The sequence below is a fragment of the Drosophila yakuba genome, chromosome 3L (genome assembly GCF_016746365.2).
Source record: "Drosophila yakuba strain Tai18E2 chromosome 3L, Prin_Dyak_Tai18E2_2.1, whole genome shotgun sequence".
In the NCBI taxonomy this organism is placed as follows: Eukaryota; Metazoa; Arthropoda; class Insecta; order Diptera; family Drosophilidae; genus Drosophila; species Drosophila yakuba.
This window is the reverse complement of record NC_052529.2, coordinates 18,927,016-18,942,752: the sequence shown is the minus strand read 5'-3', so window position 1 is coordinate 18,942,752 and position 15,737 is coordinate 18,927,016. Positions and strand designations below refer to the sequence as shown.

At 43.4% G+C, this 15,737-nt stretch overlaps 1 protein-coding gene across 2 annotated transcripts; it reads right to left on the bottom strand.

The window, feature by feature from the left end:
- Window positions 1-20: 20 nt before the first annotated feature.
- LOC6534593 lies at window positions 21-13,427 on the bottom strand. 2 transcript variants are annotated; one of them, XM_015195246.2, is made up of 3 exons: window positions 11,632-13,427; window positions 1,643-1,894; window positions 21-961 (listed from the first exon to the last, which is right to left on the bottom strand). In XM_015195246.2, exons 1-3 carry the CDS (start codon window positions 13,226-13,228, stop codon window positions 843-845), a joined length of 1,968 nt encoding a protein of 655 aa, XP_015050732.2. In that variant the 5' UTR covers window positions 13,229-13,427; the 3' UTR covers window positions 21-842. The 2 variants fall into 2 exon arrangements, with proteins under 2 accessions (XP_015050732.2, XP_015050733.2); XM_015195247.2 differs by lacking the exon at window positions 1,643-1,894.
- Between the last annotated feature and the right edge of the window lie 2,310 nt (window positions 13,428-15,737).

Below are 15,737 nucleotides of genomic sequence, written 5' to 3'. Positions count from 1 at the left end.
AGAGTTGGTGTTCGGTTTCTTTTCTTTTATTGAGATTGGCTTGCTCACCCAGTGTGTGTATGTGTTTGGCTCGGGGCCATTGTAATAGTATGTACAACATTTCGTGTTTGCTTAAGCGATTGTTTTACGTGGCTAGACAAATGGATATTAAGGCTATTACTTACTGGAGTATGTGTGTTCGCAGGAGTAAAACATCTGTACAAATATACCCGACGAACATCAGGTGAATTTCAGAGACTTCTCACTGCTTTAATTTTGCATATTTTGTACAACTATACTTAATGCTCTTAGCGGAAATTCGAACTAAGTTGTGCAGATATATTTAGCCCATATGGTTTACCCCTGCGTTCTTGAGCTATTTCAGAGCAGCAGAGCTGTTCGAATATTATTAGATCTTTTGAAGTACAATTTACTTTAATAAATCACAAGCCAAAAACAACTCGGTAAGATTATTTAGGAATCAAGGCCAGCAAACCGCCTTTCAAGACTTATTTGATAGAATCGTTGCTACAGCGAGAGTGTAAAATGTAACCAGTGTCGGTATTGGTCGATATTGCTAAAATAGGACTGCACTCTGCAGATCCATGAACTTCTTACCCCCTGACCGTTGGGAATATATCAAAATTCCTGGGGTCAGGTCGGGTCCCCGACCCTTAATCTTCGTATCGCAAACTTAGATGCAAAGATCTTAGTAGTTATGACAAAATTATTACACTATGTGAAATGATCGCGGAATATCATTCGCTTATTGCTGCTCCTTGGGAGCCGTACCTTAAAGATAAGAAAAATACTCAGTTCCAGTGTTCTCGATGCTCGGTGCTCCTATGGGATTTACGGAATACTCAGTACAGGATGCCGGGATGGACGGCCCCGCTGCGCTGGAAGTACACATTCGGGTTGCTGCTTAACGTGGGCTCCAGCGTGGTGTAGAGGTTCGTTTCGTCTGGTCGTATAAACATGCCTGGAAAAAGCCAGAATTACTATCCATTCGGAGTTCATGAACAGCTTTAATGCATGTTGGTAGTACTGTTTGAGTGCAGGGATGCATAATCTCTAATGGGGTTACAAACTATAACAACCGACCATGTTAAAAGTTCCCCATTTTATATTTATCATTGCATTATATCATTACATTAGCTGAGGCTCGACTGTTTCAAATAACGAAGACTAATCCAGAACTAAGCTAATTTAAAGATAACTTTAAATTAATACATACATTTACATAAATCAGATAACAAAACTACTTGGAACAATACCATTAACATGTATCATCAATTGAATACTTTTATAGTTTGCTTTGCAGTTTTCTAATAGTTGAGTTAAAATTTAAAAAATCGATTTTCTTTTAATCAATTGATTTAGAAGTGTGAATAATTTAGCCAAATAAAATTTAACGAAATTTAACCAAATAAAATATATATTAAATTGGGGTTCATTAGCAAATAAATCTATAAATCTATTTATAAATCTATAAATTTATTTACAGCACAGTAACCCTAAACTGCTAAGGTATACAGGTATGTGATAATTGCGTACACTCTATCCACCAGATTACGTAATATTTATACATCACTTTCGGATGCCCTCCCTGCAGACAAAGGGTAATATCCCTAGGGGATCGTCAGCAATCGGCGAGTATTACCTGGCGCATAGCGCAGCGTTTTGGCCAACTGCGCCGCTTGTGTCATGGAGGTTAGCGAGTTGCCCAACTGTTTGAGGGTCAACGGCGTGAGCGTGGGCGGTGCGGCTTGCTGTGGTGGCGGTGGTTGCGGTGGCAGTGGTGGTGGTGGTGCGGGAGGATAATAGCAGAACGGGTGCGGACTCAGGTGTGCTGGAAAATAGTGATACATACGCGTATAACTCGGCGGTGCGGCGGTGACCAGAGCAACCCGATCTGTCGGCGGATTGCGGGTTTTGGTGGTGCGAGGTGCGGTGGTGCGGTGGTGGAGGAGTGGGTGCGTGTGTGGTTGGGAGTCCCAGTGCCCAGATCCCAGAGTAACCAAACCATTAACAAAACCAGTCGTGACCCACACACGCGTATTGGTAGTATTACGTATAGGATAAACATATATGTACAGTAATTATTGGTTTTTTGACAATAAATGTAAATTCAATTAAGTTTCGAAAAGGTAAAAATACCGGAAACAAAGCCAAAAGAGTCAACCAATAATGAAATAGGTTCCGAGTGATTGATGAACATAAGGGTAATGAAAAAATTACAGATACCGCACGAATGGATTATGAAATGACATATGCAAGTGTGCGAGTCGTGAGCGTGTCGAGAATTTTTTGATTACGTTCGACAAGGTTTGAGGGTGATGATATAGGTGAAGTATGTTTTTACGATAAGGAGAAGATATGTATATAGTGTCGATGCAGCGATGATGATGATGATGATGATGATGATGATAATAATGACGATGATGAGGAGAATATTTTTGTTTTCGTTGTTGATGTTGTAGATGAGTGTCGTGTTGGTTGGCGGTGGTTTTTAGATGACATGTGTATGCATGACAAGACAAATAAAAATTAAACAAAATAAAATAATAAATGGGTGTACATGTATATTTATATATATTGTTTATATCTTTGTGTGTTTTCATGCGCTTAGATTGCAGCCATAGCCATAAGCTCGCACATAAATCAGTAAATATGTCACAATTCTGCCCACGGTCAGTCTTAATTGGCCTGACCCAAAGCCCGAACCCAGACGCAGATGTTCCCAATTCAAGGAAATTACGTTGCCATATTTCACACTTTTGCCGGCCAATTTATGGCGAACCTAATGATGTCAAACGATTTCATGTCAATGGGTTAACTCTGCACCCCCGAGCCATGGAGAAAGTCCCATGTGTGCATTTATTTTTGTTTTACGGGTATTGGGCAAAAAACCCGAGCTATATCCATTGGAATCTTAATCGTTTTGTGTTGGATTTAAAAACAGCTTTGCCCTTGTTTATCAATCTTACGGAGCTGTGTGACCTTCATTACCGTAAAGGGTTAAAAAACTTGTATAGCGAAATAGCCAGAGGTTTGCTACACAATTTTTACACGACGCCGAATAAAAAATATGTGTGATGGTTGCAGTTGCAATTTTTAACTTCCAGTATCCAACTTCTGGTTAATATTCAGTTAAGAGGGCCAAAGCCTTACAAATGTAAGATAACGTACGATTTTTGCTATAATTTAACGAGTGTGGCAAACTGTGTTAATTACATGAAAACCGACGAAAACTGAGGCTGGAAAATCGGGGGATCTGAACTCTGAACGGTGTTAAATGCTGCTCTTACATGCCAACCTCCTTTTTTCCGTGGCACTCTCTTGGGCTTCTAATTAACTCAGAACAAATACTGCAATTAAGCCCGCTTGTTTTTGTGAGACTTCTGTTCTGTTTCCCCTACCATGAATGTGGAATTATGTGTCAGAAAATGAAACTTCTTGTCTGAGCCAGAATCGTAATCTGTAGCTGTATCCGTGCGCGTATATATACATATGTAAACATAAATATATACATATATATTTGTATCTGTATCTGCGGTGGGCAGGCTTTTGCACTTCGGGTAAAAAAGAAACTAGTCTTCAGCAGCAGCCGCCAGCTGAAGCGGCAAATTTGGCTTAATTCCGTTTGGGCCAACTAGAAAATCTTTCTCTCCGATTTGAGCCGTCTGTCAGCTCACTTGGCCATTATGAATTATGTGCGCCAGCATTAAATATGCTACTTTAGCTCACAGCTGACAGCCAACTTAGCGAAACGAGACGAAATATAACTTAAACGCTAATTAAGTGCAAAAATGTATTGCCATTCTAGAGATTGGATTTCTTTGGTGTTGGTACACTACGTATCTATGTGTGAGGCCGCCCTAGGAGTCAAGGAATTCTATATGGCTAGAGATGGTAGGAATACGTGACCCTGACATATTAAAAACCATGTTTAAAAGTGTTCTTTCCTTTTAAAGATCTACTAAAATCTACGAAATTAGAATGCGCATTACATTTTTTGCTCAATTTGCTCGAATTTTTCTTAATTTAGTTTGCAATTAGATCTTGTGGGTTTCAAAAATGCCAACATTTACATATATCTGCGAATTACTGTAGAATTTTGTGTTATGTTGTTTTTCATTTCTAAAGAAAAGTGAATAAAAATTACTTATTATCCATAGCATACTAATTGGTTCTTTGACGTTATGGTACTTAAGTTATGTGTTCCTGCGGCAACAGAAATATGTACAAAACGCATGTCTTTCCGGCTACTGAAGAAATTCTTTTTATAAATTATTTCCCTTCTTGAACTGGGCGATTTATTCCATCTGCATTATTTTCCCACCTTTAATTCTACTTTCCGTGTGTTGCCCGGCTGTTTTTACTTTTCCTCACTTGCATTTAATTATTTCTGCCTTTTTCACCGGCTGGGGAAAATTCATTAAAATTGCCATCTCTATTGGCGGAGACAGAGCCACGTTTTGCATTTTGCATTTGCAGTTTGTCGGAGTGCCCCCGCCCCAAGTGCATCTGCTTCCTCACCCTGGGCCCAGTATCTTCTATCTGGCTGGCAAGAAGTTGGAGTTAAACCAACTGCCGCACGTTGACTGATTGCTACGTGCAGATTGTCATTGTTCGTTTTTGTTGTAGGCCCAGCTCAGTTGCTCAGTTGCTCAGTTGGCCAGTTGCCTTCGCCGCTGTTGTTCTTGCCACAGCCGAGTTGCTTTTGTTACTGCTGCTGTTGTTAGTTGCTACATACTTTGCAGACTTGAGTAATTTCTTCGCCGAGCGCTGGCTTTTTGCTTTTTTAGACTTTCCTCATTGGCTTCGGCGTTGACTCTTTCTTTCTGCCTCCGGCCGCAGCGCCAAAGGTTTCTTGCTTTTGCCTTGGCCGTTGTCTGGCTCTTTGAGAGTGAGTTGCCAGATGTTGTGATATCACGAAGCAGCATTATAACTAATTGGCCACGTTCGTTCTAAGCCATCCCATCCCATCCCATACCATCCCAACTCCCCCATCCCCATCCCCACAACTACTCCAGCCAGAGTTCATTGTCATGAACTGCGCCTAGGAGATTTTCCTACCCATTTCGAGGCGGAAGAAAAGCATTTTTCACATGGCCGCAACGCTGGGCAATTTGCATATTTTGGCTAAGGGCGTATGACCTTCAAATTGCTACAATTCAATTTACATTTCAACTAAGTGAGGGCTCTAGAGATGGTTGCTTAGCAGCGTATAACAATGTTGCAAAGTCGCAAACCAAAAGCCATAGATTCATTTTCGTATAAGCTGAACTTGAATTACCTTCCTTGGGTCCTCATTATGGTTTTCCAAACCTTTGCATGTATAAAAACAACAATGTTCGAACACTATTCAAGCTAGTTCACATTTTTTAATCATAATATAGGCTATCTATAATATGCTATTGTAGATTGTTTATTATATAAACTTGTTAGCAGTGACTTTTTGTAGCAGTAGGGATTGCAAAGGATTAACACTTTGAGGCAGTCATTCTTTTGAAGCGGAATCAACTCGCACTTTTCGTATATGGCCCCCATTCTTTTATCGAGTCGATGAATATACCGTAAGGCCAAGGCGATCTCCTCACCAATTTAGCGTAATAATTTCAGCATGTGCAGTTGGCGTGCGGTTCACTGGCTCCCTAGCCTTTCTCAGATCCTCTCCCCCCGGCGATCGGATGGCCTAAACCGCTTTGGGCCGGGCTAAGAGCTGGTACCAAGACCTGAGTTAGTTTTTCCGCTTTCGGTTTCATTGCCGCAATTCGGAACTGGTTATCGATTACGCTGCTGGCCGGCTGCTGGCACTTCTAGGCAAAACTAAATAACATCACTCCACAGCATCCTGCCCGGCTCTCCGAGGCAGCGGCTCCTATTGCAAACCGCTATAATTTTGTGGTAATATACAGTGACGCTCGTTTCAAGCACGTGCTGGCAGCATTTACCAAACTCATATATTAAGTCCCATAAACAGCCGCCGCAGCGGACTGCAAACTGAAGTTGGTTACGATACTCAACAACACGTACTTCACAGATTTGTACATTGCGCCATCGTCATCATCATGATTATCATCTTGCCCATCATCGTTGTCAAGTTTTCTGCCCCGTGCTGTTCTGTTCTGTTTTGTTCTTTTGTTTTTGCTCTTTGGTTTTTCAATTTCAAGTTCGTTGCCTCAGTCTTTGGTCTGCTGGCAGCGGTTTTAGAACAATTGAGGCTAATCGAATCTTTTTTATGTCATATTTTCGACAGCTGATGCTGGTCGAAGCGTTTCGATGGGTGCCCCACGGCAAAGTTATGCTCTAAACAAAGCCAGGTTAACAAAAATCATTTAATGGAAATTGTAGTATGATGTGTTTTTAGATTGCTTTAAATTTGGTTTTAATAATTGACAGCCTAGACAATCAAATATAACAGTTTGTGCTATCTTTTGTATTAACTTTGATGAATCAATGAAAAATATGTTTACCAACTACAATTTAAGAAATAGTATTCAAATTGACCATGCAATTTGTTTAATGTGCTTTCTATTATAGTTGTTTTGTGTTTTTATATATTTTCGACTTAAAAAACGGAAAACTAAGGTTATAACTTGTTAAAATCTAATATTAAACATAATTGTCCGTGAGTATAGTACAACAAGAATACATTTTATTTGCAGCAACAAAAAAATGGAGGAACGAACTTTGGTTTACCCTTTCAGGCAGAAACTTAATACTTTCCAATTAGTTTTGTGGGCAAGTTATAATTTCTACAAAGGAATCTAATATAATAATGGCCATAATTTATGCACTTCTCATAACATAAATGAGATTTCTTTTAACTAGGCCCCATTGGGCCAACTGGTTTACGACAATGAAGCAACCATTTGGAAGTATCCATCAATAACACAAGAAACCTCGCCTGAGCTAAGCTTCAGGTCCTCAAGTGTGCAAAAAATAAAAAAATATCACATACAAAGCCAATCTTTGGACTGTGCACAGTTAAATGACTATGTGGCCTCCCTGGGCTCTTTATTGACAAATCCCCATCGATCGATAAACATATAAGACAAATAGAAAAAAACTTCTACACGAGCCTCTGGAGTGTAGCGACAAGCTTTAACCTTCCAAGGTCTGCTCGAATCTGCTTGGATCTGCCCGGCTCCATGGGCATGAATGATCGATTTTATGTATGTGGCTGCCTGGCATAAAGTCACTCAATAAAATAACAAAAAACTGAGACGCCGAGAAGGGAGAACAAAGACCGCTGCAGATGCCCAGATTGATGGGCCCGTCTTACTGACCAACTGGCCAAGTGGCGTCATTGCCAAGTCGAAGATGGGACACTCTGCGGACTGATAAGGTCACTGAATCGTCTCGGGAGCCATGTGCGCACAGATTCCAGTTGCAGTACTTCTCCACCCAGCGTTCGGGGCCCAGAGGTTAGGGTATAATGATAACATCACGCAGCGGCAACGGAAGTATGTACGAGTATCTATTTTTGTGGTACCGCCTGTCATCGCGCCGCTCGTTGTTAACAGCTGCCCGAAGCACTTACAACAATGCGACTCTAATTAAAGCAGCCCAGCAACCTTGAACTCTCGTTCAATCAGCGGCAAAAGGCTGCTCATCCCCACGACATCCTTTCGGCCCCAACCAGCCGAATCCGAACCCACACAGCAAGAAATGGTATTAAAACACACACGACATGATTAACTGTCAGATTTTCCGTTGAATATTTGGTTTTATGCGAGCAAAATCAAATGACTTAGGCAACGAACTCATAAGTTGGTTAATTATTTATCAATGCTACTTCATATTTTCGGGATTAATTTGATTAGATCGGATTAATATCATAAATAATATAAAAGAAATCATGGTTTCATAATTTTTAATAATAATAATCTCTTGTAATTGTAAATGGTTATTTTTAATTTTACTTCGACTTGCGCAAAATACGTTTCTTTCTTGTTTAGATGTCTAAAATCTGCAAGGGTATAATAGACTCGCAGCTAGTTTCCTCCTTGTTTTCAAATAATATTTTGAAGCAGTGGTTATGCAATGCATATGTACACAAATCCATTTAAAAGAGATCACAATTTTTCTGTGTGCAAGAAAGACCCAAGCTGCAGCTGTCAATCTGCGTTCGTTCCTCGCCTTCGACTTTGACTTCATGGCGGCAATCATCGAGAGCTGGCCTCTGTCTGCGCCCTTTCCCCCGGTCCACTGATCCCCTGCTCCTGCCCTTGCCCTGGAATCTTTTGGCCCGGCTCATTCCTTGGCGTCAACGCCGTTAGCTGTCGTTTAGTTTATTGTTGCAAATTGTTCAGTGAATTATGTGCCGAACTGCTTGCTGCCAACGACCACACACACAAGTGCCAGTGAATGTGTATATTTGAAGGCTTGGCAGGAAATTCGATATTATGGATTTATTGGAAATGTCTTTCGATTCACCCTGCGGTTTCGGCTTACCAGTTGTGAGATTCCTAATTTGTATCAAATAAATTTATGATTTAAGGTCATGCAAGTTTTTTATGACTTTTATGTATTAGTAAATTTTAGTTAATTAAACCATTAATTGCAATGGAAGGGCTCCAACACAATTGTGTTTTTATAAATAATTGGTAAGGTAGGGTTCACTAGAGATAACAATTTATAAGGTAGCTTTTAATTTTATGCATTTTTATTTTAGCGCTGTTCTTTATTTCTGTGCAAAATACCGAAAACAAGTTATGGTCTTATTTAAAAATGCAGTTCCTTTTTTTGTTCGCCATTTTTCAAATTCCCATGCAGAGCCTATGTATATAAACGTTTTGTTTTCCATCGGATACAATAGATTCAATGATCCAATAATCGAGAACCCCAGCAGTAGATTGCAACTTACTTCAGGGGCACACATCCAATAATTTGCCTCTGCTTAAGCTGTCAACTTGCCAGCCAAATCAAGTTCGTTGCCCAAGTCATTTGCTCTTCAATCAGCCCAAGCAATTGCACGAAAAGGGAAAAACTTTTGATTTTTCTCTTGCCTCATCGCCTTATGTAAATTTTCAGCTGCTGCCCACATGCAGCTCCAGTTTTTTCTTTCTGTGCCCTTAATCAAGCCGAGACCCTTGCTGTCGTTCCCTTTGGTTCACTTCACTCACCCTGGCTCAAGTTGAAGTCGAAGTCGGAGTCGGAGTCGAAGAGTCAGCGAGACAACTACACAACCCACACACATGTTTCTGGATCGGATTGGATCGGATTGGATTGGATCGGGCTAGACTATGGGCTGAGGTATGGGTCTGGTCTGGGTACGATAATGGCAGCGATTGCAGCTCTCGGCTGATGTTTGCTTCTTTTGCTTGTTAAGCTTTGTGCCTACTTTGATTTTGCTGTGCTCCGTGTGTCTCCAGACATTTGTCGTTGGCTCTTAAGGTTTCTGCCTGCTGCCTAGTTTTTCGTTCGTCGTTGATTTCTGTTACCCCTCAAATGCACTTTCAATTGCAGACAGCTTGACGTGTATATATGTAGCCGGGCCAGAGCACTATATCTCTCATTTATCTATCTATATACGAACCTACCTATATTTCGTCTGTCGCCGGCGGCTGCCTCACTTGCTGCCTTTCTTCACCCGAGCACCGATCACCGATCACCGAGCCGGAATTGGAATTGGAACTGAAATCGGAATACGAGGCGCTGAGCTCTAAGCCCGGGCTGCCCACAGGCACTTTGGCTTGTGGGCCGTGGCTCCAACTCCAGATTCGGCTCCAGCTTCCCCAAAGTTTCAGCTGCACCTCGGCTTTTGTCCTGCCCCTAATGCATGGCTCAAATACTGTTCAGATTCGGCTTCGGATTCGGACTTGGAGTCGTCGTCAAGTAGCTGCCATGTACTCGCATAACGCTTCCTACTAAGGCCTTCCAGCGCATTGTAATAATTTGGAATCCTTTTGCAGCTCTCAGTAGCTGGATTCCGTGAATAGATTTGAACATTTAAAATAGTTAACAACGTTCGATGCCTTATGCATGTCTTATGCATCTTCTGTTAACAAAATGTATGTCTTCAATTTCGGTAGACCTAAGGTAGTTATATATTGTGCACAGCGTTGCGCAGAGCATTTCTGCTTTGTTTTCCACATGAACTACCCCAAGTTTTCCTCTCTTATTTTCATTCGAAATGCTTTTGCTGACTGTAATCATACTTTAGTGATGTATTTACTTTAATTAAATTACGTAAAGTGTTACGTAGCTCAAGCACGCACATTTTGAAGCCTCCACTGGGCGCCCTTCCTTCTCCGAAGTCCCCCATATTATTCCAGTTCGCCACACACTTAGACCACTCCACTTGTGCTTTCATTAGAAAGCTAAAATATTTAAAACGCCTTTTTGTCGTTTAGAAAGAAGAAAACGAAAACTAATAAATATAATACACATAAATTCAAATATTGTTTCTGCCAGGCAGTCCATAAATGGCCGAAAATTGCAAAGTCAGCTTTTACTGTTAGTCGTCTAAAATTGTATTTACCCAGTTCCACTTGCTCTTTGAAAAGCGAATTTCATTGACAACGAAATTTATCACCGACCAACGTGAAATTTCACGAATAAGTTTTCAGTGGTGTTGATAGCTTTATTTGCATCGGCAGAAATGATTTAAGCCGCAGCAGCGAAATCTTAATCAAAGACCTAACCCACGAACCTGGACGTTCTCACATAGAAAATGAAAACGAAAGCTAAAAGACAGATGGATCGCTAGATGTGAGCTGTTTTCACACTTGGCTTACACGACGACTGCGGCGTCGGAAAAATTAATATACCAAACAATTACACGGCCCGGCAAAACAATTTTAAGCCCAGTTAATGCCGTCGCACAGTGGCTGCAAGCTACGCAAATACGCCGCGAATTGCCGACAACTGCCAGTGGCCGAGAAATGAAAGCGCTAAAATTTGCATACAAGCAAATGAAGCGCAGCAAAAGGAAAATTGCCTCACATACTAAGTGGAAAAGAAACCAAATGCAAAACCAATGCAAATGAAAATAATGACAGGGCGCGGTTCGTGAAATTGTCTAATTATTTATTTGGCATTGGCAATGACAATGAAACCGACAGTACGGGATTTTCATTTTCCAAGATTTAGTGCAAAAAAGTTTTTCTTTTTGTACAAAGAATGCTGATTGAAAAATATTGATAGAGAATTGAGAATAATAATAAACAATGATGTTGGACACAAATGATTGAGACTAACTTATTGCCTTAAGCATTTCAAAATACACAATGTGTATTTCTAGTAATTTTCTACCTACAAATTGTGAAATATATTTCGATTCATGTGTTCATTTTGGGTACTTATACCACTGTACGTTGGCCACAGTCTGCTGAAGCTCACAGTGTTTGAAAGTTAAGACTTTTGGTTTTTTTCCCCCACTTCGTTTTTGCTTTTAGAAAGACCAAACAAATGGATAAACAAGAGTTCAAGAGGTTGCCAGCCCCGCCCCTTGGCGCACATGAGGCAAGAAAGAAAAGAAAGTTATTACAAAATTAACAGAGGCTGACAGCTGACAAGGGCAGAGGGATGGGGCTGAAATGGAACTGTGTCCAGGTTGAGTGGGGTCCGATCGCCTCGGGCAGAATTGTGAATTGTGACAAATTTGGAGAAGAAATAGCTCGTAGGAGCGGGACTTACCACCTCCATTGTTGGCACTGGAGCAGTGTTTGGAGCTGAGTCCCTGGCCCGTGTTGGATGCAGAGTTGGGCAGTCCGCAACCACTCATCACGCCGTACTTGATGGGCTTGAAGTGGAAGAACGAGGGCGAGTAGCCTGATCCGGCGCGGCTCAAGGAACTGAACTGCTCCTCGCGGTCCTCCACGTAGAGGCCCTCCTTGCCCATGGCCGCCAGTTGTCTGCCCTTAGGCATGAACATCACCAGGAAGACCGTGGCGGAAGTGGCTACCAGGCCGAAGGCCACGCAAGCGTCCTTATGCCGCTCGGCCACGGCCAGCCCGCATAGCATCCATCCCAGCCAGATGGGGATGGCTCCCCCGATGGCCAGCCCAATGTAGGTGGCCTCACGGTAGTTGTCCCGGATGCCGCGCGACTTGATGGCCAGCACGGCGATGAAGACGATCAGAAAGACAATGTAGATCAGCGAGAAGAGCAGCTCCGTGAACTGGGTCTTGCAGAGTGGTATTAGCACGGTGCTGACCGCCGCTATCCTGGTGTAGATCTCCGGAGTGCCGTCCAGCGTGGTGTAGGACGTGGGGTAAAACAGTGCCGAGTAGTTGGTCTGTGAGGCCACCGTGGTGCTGAGGAAGCCACTGCCCATCACAGGCACACTGGTGGTATACACCTCCGGTGGTTGAGTGAGCAGCCACTGACCTCCGATCGCCACCTGAATGAGCAGCGCAAAGAGGAGTAGCAATCCCTGGTATGGAGCCGGCAGATACACCCCTCCATTCAGACTAATCAGAAATACGCACTTGACCAGCAGGGCGGCAAAGACCAGGGCGTAGGACACACCCACTCCGAAGCGGATGGCCCCGCAACTGATCAAGGAGGGCTGAGCGGTGATGATGGCCCCTAAACTAGCGCAGGCGAAAAGGCCGAGGAGCAGCATCTGGCCCAGAAAAAGGTGTCTTCGCGACGGCGACGTCCGCCAGGCCTTGAAGAGCACAAAGATCTCAAAGGCTGCCATCATCAGCATGGTGAGGGTGGCCAGGACTAGCACCGGGACCACCCACGGCTCCTTGCGTAAGCCTGCGAAGGGCAAGTGGGTGGACACTATGCTGGGAGGCGTGCTGTTGGAGCTGCTCCCGGGAGTCACCCGTCCAGTGGTGCCGGCAGCTCGCGCCTTCGCCCCCGAACTCCGACGGGGCGTGGCTGGTGTGGTGGTGGACGTGGTGGTGCTAGAACTACTGGCCGATAGTGTGGGCACCACAAAGAATTCCGTGGACATTTCGAGACGGGCAGCACTGGAGACATTGCCACCCGGAAAATTGAGATCCATTTGTTTGGCAGATCGCTGGGACTGAGGAGCTGCCGGAGTAGTGGTACTAGTGGTGGTACTTGTAGTAGTAGTGGTGGTAGTGGTGGTGCTGGTGGCATTACGGCTACTCGGCTTGAGCACCTGATAGGCGTTACGATCGGATTCCTGGCTGGTCACCAGGCGCACCCGCCGCCAAATGTTGTTGCCATTAACGCTGAGGCTGCGCGACGCCGGCGTGGTGGCGATCAGCTGCAGGATCAGCAGCAGGATCAGCAGCAGGTGGCGTCTAACGGCCATTGAAAGTGGTGACCTTCGATGCCCTGGATCTCTGATCAAGTAATCAAACGCGGCACATCTCTCGCGAACGCACACTAACCACGCACACGCGATCGCGATTCTCCAGGCTCGAAAATTCTTTAGTCTTCGCAAGCCCTCGATCTCAATTCAATTCTGCGGTCTTATTCTTCTCGATTCTCGCGCTAAAACGTCCGCTTGCTCCGATCGACCAACTGCAACTGACTGGCGGCTCTGCAAGTTGGGCTTTGGACCGGCTTAGTCGTTTGAGACCAGTTTGACGGCAGCCCAGTCGAACTAACACTTGTTTGAGTTCGATGTGCGTTTGTTGGCCCGGCTAACACTTATAGGAACGCAACATTATAGCGCTACAGCGTGGGAGGCAGTTGGGCTTTAGGTATCTTTTATATGATTTTTGGCAATGTAACATTTCCCGATCACTTATATAAATGCTTACTGAATTCACTCAATCGATCTTATGGGTTTCAAGGTTAAACACATATTTAGGTTCAAGAACTACTGTTTGGAACACCTCGACTACTCGGTGAAATTTATTGCTTTGATCTATAAAGCTAAGATTTAATAATTGGCATAATTAAGAACGCTATTTTTCTTTAATTTGCTTACCAATCCGTTCGAGTAAAAACTTTGAGAAAAGCAGCAACCCATATAATCCAGGAACTCATTTACACATTTATAAACAAATAAAGTATCTTTTGCATTTGATAATAAATCAAATTTGACTTCATATTATGGGATATTATTATCGGTCTAGCAACTTTTCCCTCCGCTGTTGGTTGCAAGTTGCAACCATCCGCAGACGCGATCCACAGACTTAACCCATGATCCACAGACTTAGCCCAGGATCCACATTGAAACCGATTGCGGGATGGAGAACACTTTCATTCGTTCTGCATATGCGGAATTTCAGTTTATGCTGCTGCTCGACTTGGCTGGTAGGAAAGTGCTATGGGCCATTATCTATTAGCCAACCGCTTTTGCGGTCTCCTCGCGCAGCCTCTCTCCTCGAAAAAGAGCTAACAAAAGGCCAAATAGCGAAATCCGCGCACAAAAGGCGATTGTAAATCAAAAGAGCGCTAATGATATATCGATATACAAAGTGTTGAGGCGGGAAAGGCAACGCCAATAGCATTCGAAACGGCAATAGCAATAGGAACTCGCTCTGAACTGATTCCTTAGGCATTATTGTGTGCGGCGCGCGCTTTCAGCAAACCACAGTTAGAATTCGGATCACCTGAATGAGTGGGCAAGAAAGGTGTTAGGAAATGTAATGCATAAAATCGGCACTCAAGTGGGTCTAAGCCGTAATCATGCATAGTCTTTAGGGACAGACCACAGGTACTGACCTAAATAAATATCTTACGCTATTTAGAGCTATGTTATAATAAATAACAATAATGTTCCAAACTAGGTAGTCTTTAAACTTATGTACGATATACTTATATGACAATCCGATTGCAACTAGCTCTAATACCAAATTGTCCTGTGTTAGGTAAAGGCCAACTTTCTGAAGAATCTTAAGGTAAAACGAAGTCTGCGCTTTGGCCCAAGCGGACCTTATTGGCCACTAGACATTTATCTCCATATTTGGCGCGGACGGCAAACCGCAGCCATTAGTAGCAACAAATGTTATGTAGATCATGTCGACGGCGACCGAGCTCCACCCCCACCACCACCCCCTTAGGACCGGACTAACTTGCCACCGCCCGAGTTGCCAACTTACGGTATCGGTAGTGACGATCTGCGAATTTGGAGGGTCAGAGTCCGGCATCTGCGTTCTGTATTGACATGGAGGCGGGTAAATAACCTTTCGGCGTGGCCCGAATTCAGAGTCGGAAAAAACAATTCGCGCAAATGAGCGCGTAGTCAAATTTGTGACTGGCCATAACCGACCATAACTCAACTCCGCTTCTGCTGCGATCATGATCTTGAGCGTTACGGAGCTATATGTATACTATATGCATACCTGTCGCTGTTCGCTGTGCCTGTTGGCTATGTAGATCTTATGTTAAAGAGAGAGACTTTTAGGCGGACTCCGACTCCGTAATACGAATCGAGCAGGGATGAGGCTGATGAGGCAGCCTTATTTATGATCTTTTCAATTATGACTTGTCTCTGCTGAATGAAATTCCGTTCACGGTGTGCTTAATCCTGGTTTTAGCTTAGCCGATTTCCACTATCCGTTTAATTAAAGCTGTCACTAGGCTGTTAGCCTTGCCAAACGGCCAGCTTCCCTTGGCAACAGTAACATTGCTTTATGTAATCACGCGGTCTTAGAGCCATCTTAGCTAATTAAAAGGCATTCTAATATTACGTTTCGCCTTTCTCCCGACCGCCAGATCACGTTTCACGACATACCCGAGATCCGAGACACATTGCGTTAATAACCCCTGACTGAGCACAAGATGAAGGCGGCACTGTGGCTCGTGGGCAGGCCAAAAGTCAATTGGCCCACACCTTGACCAAAAAATTGGTCAATTGGTCTCTCAGA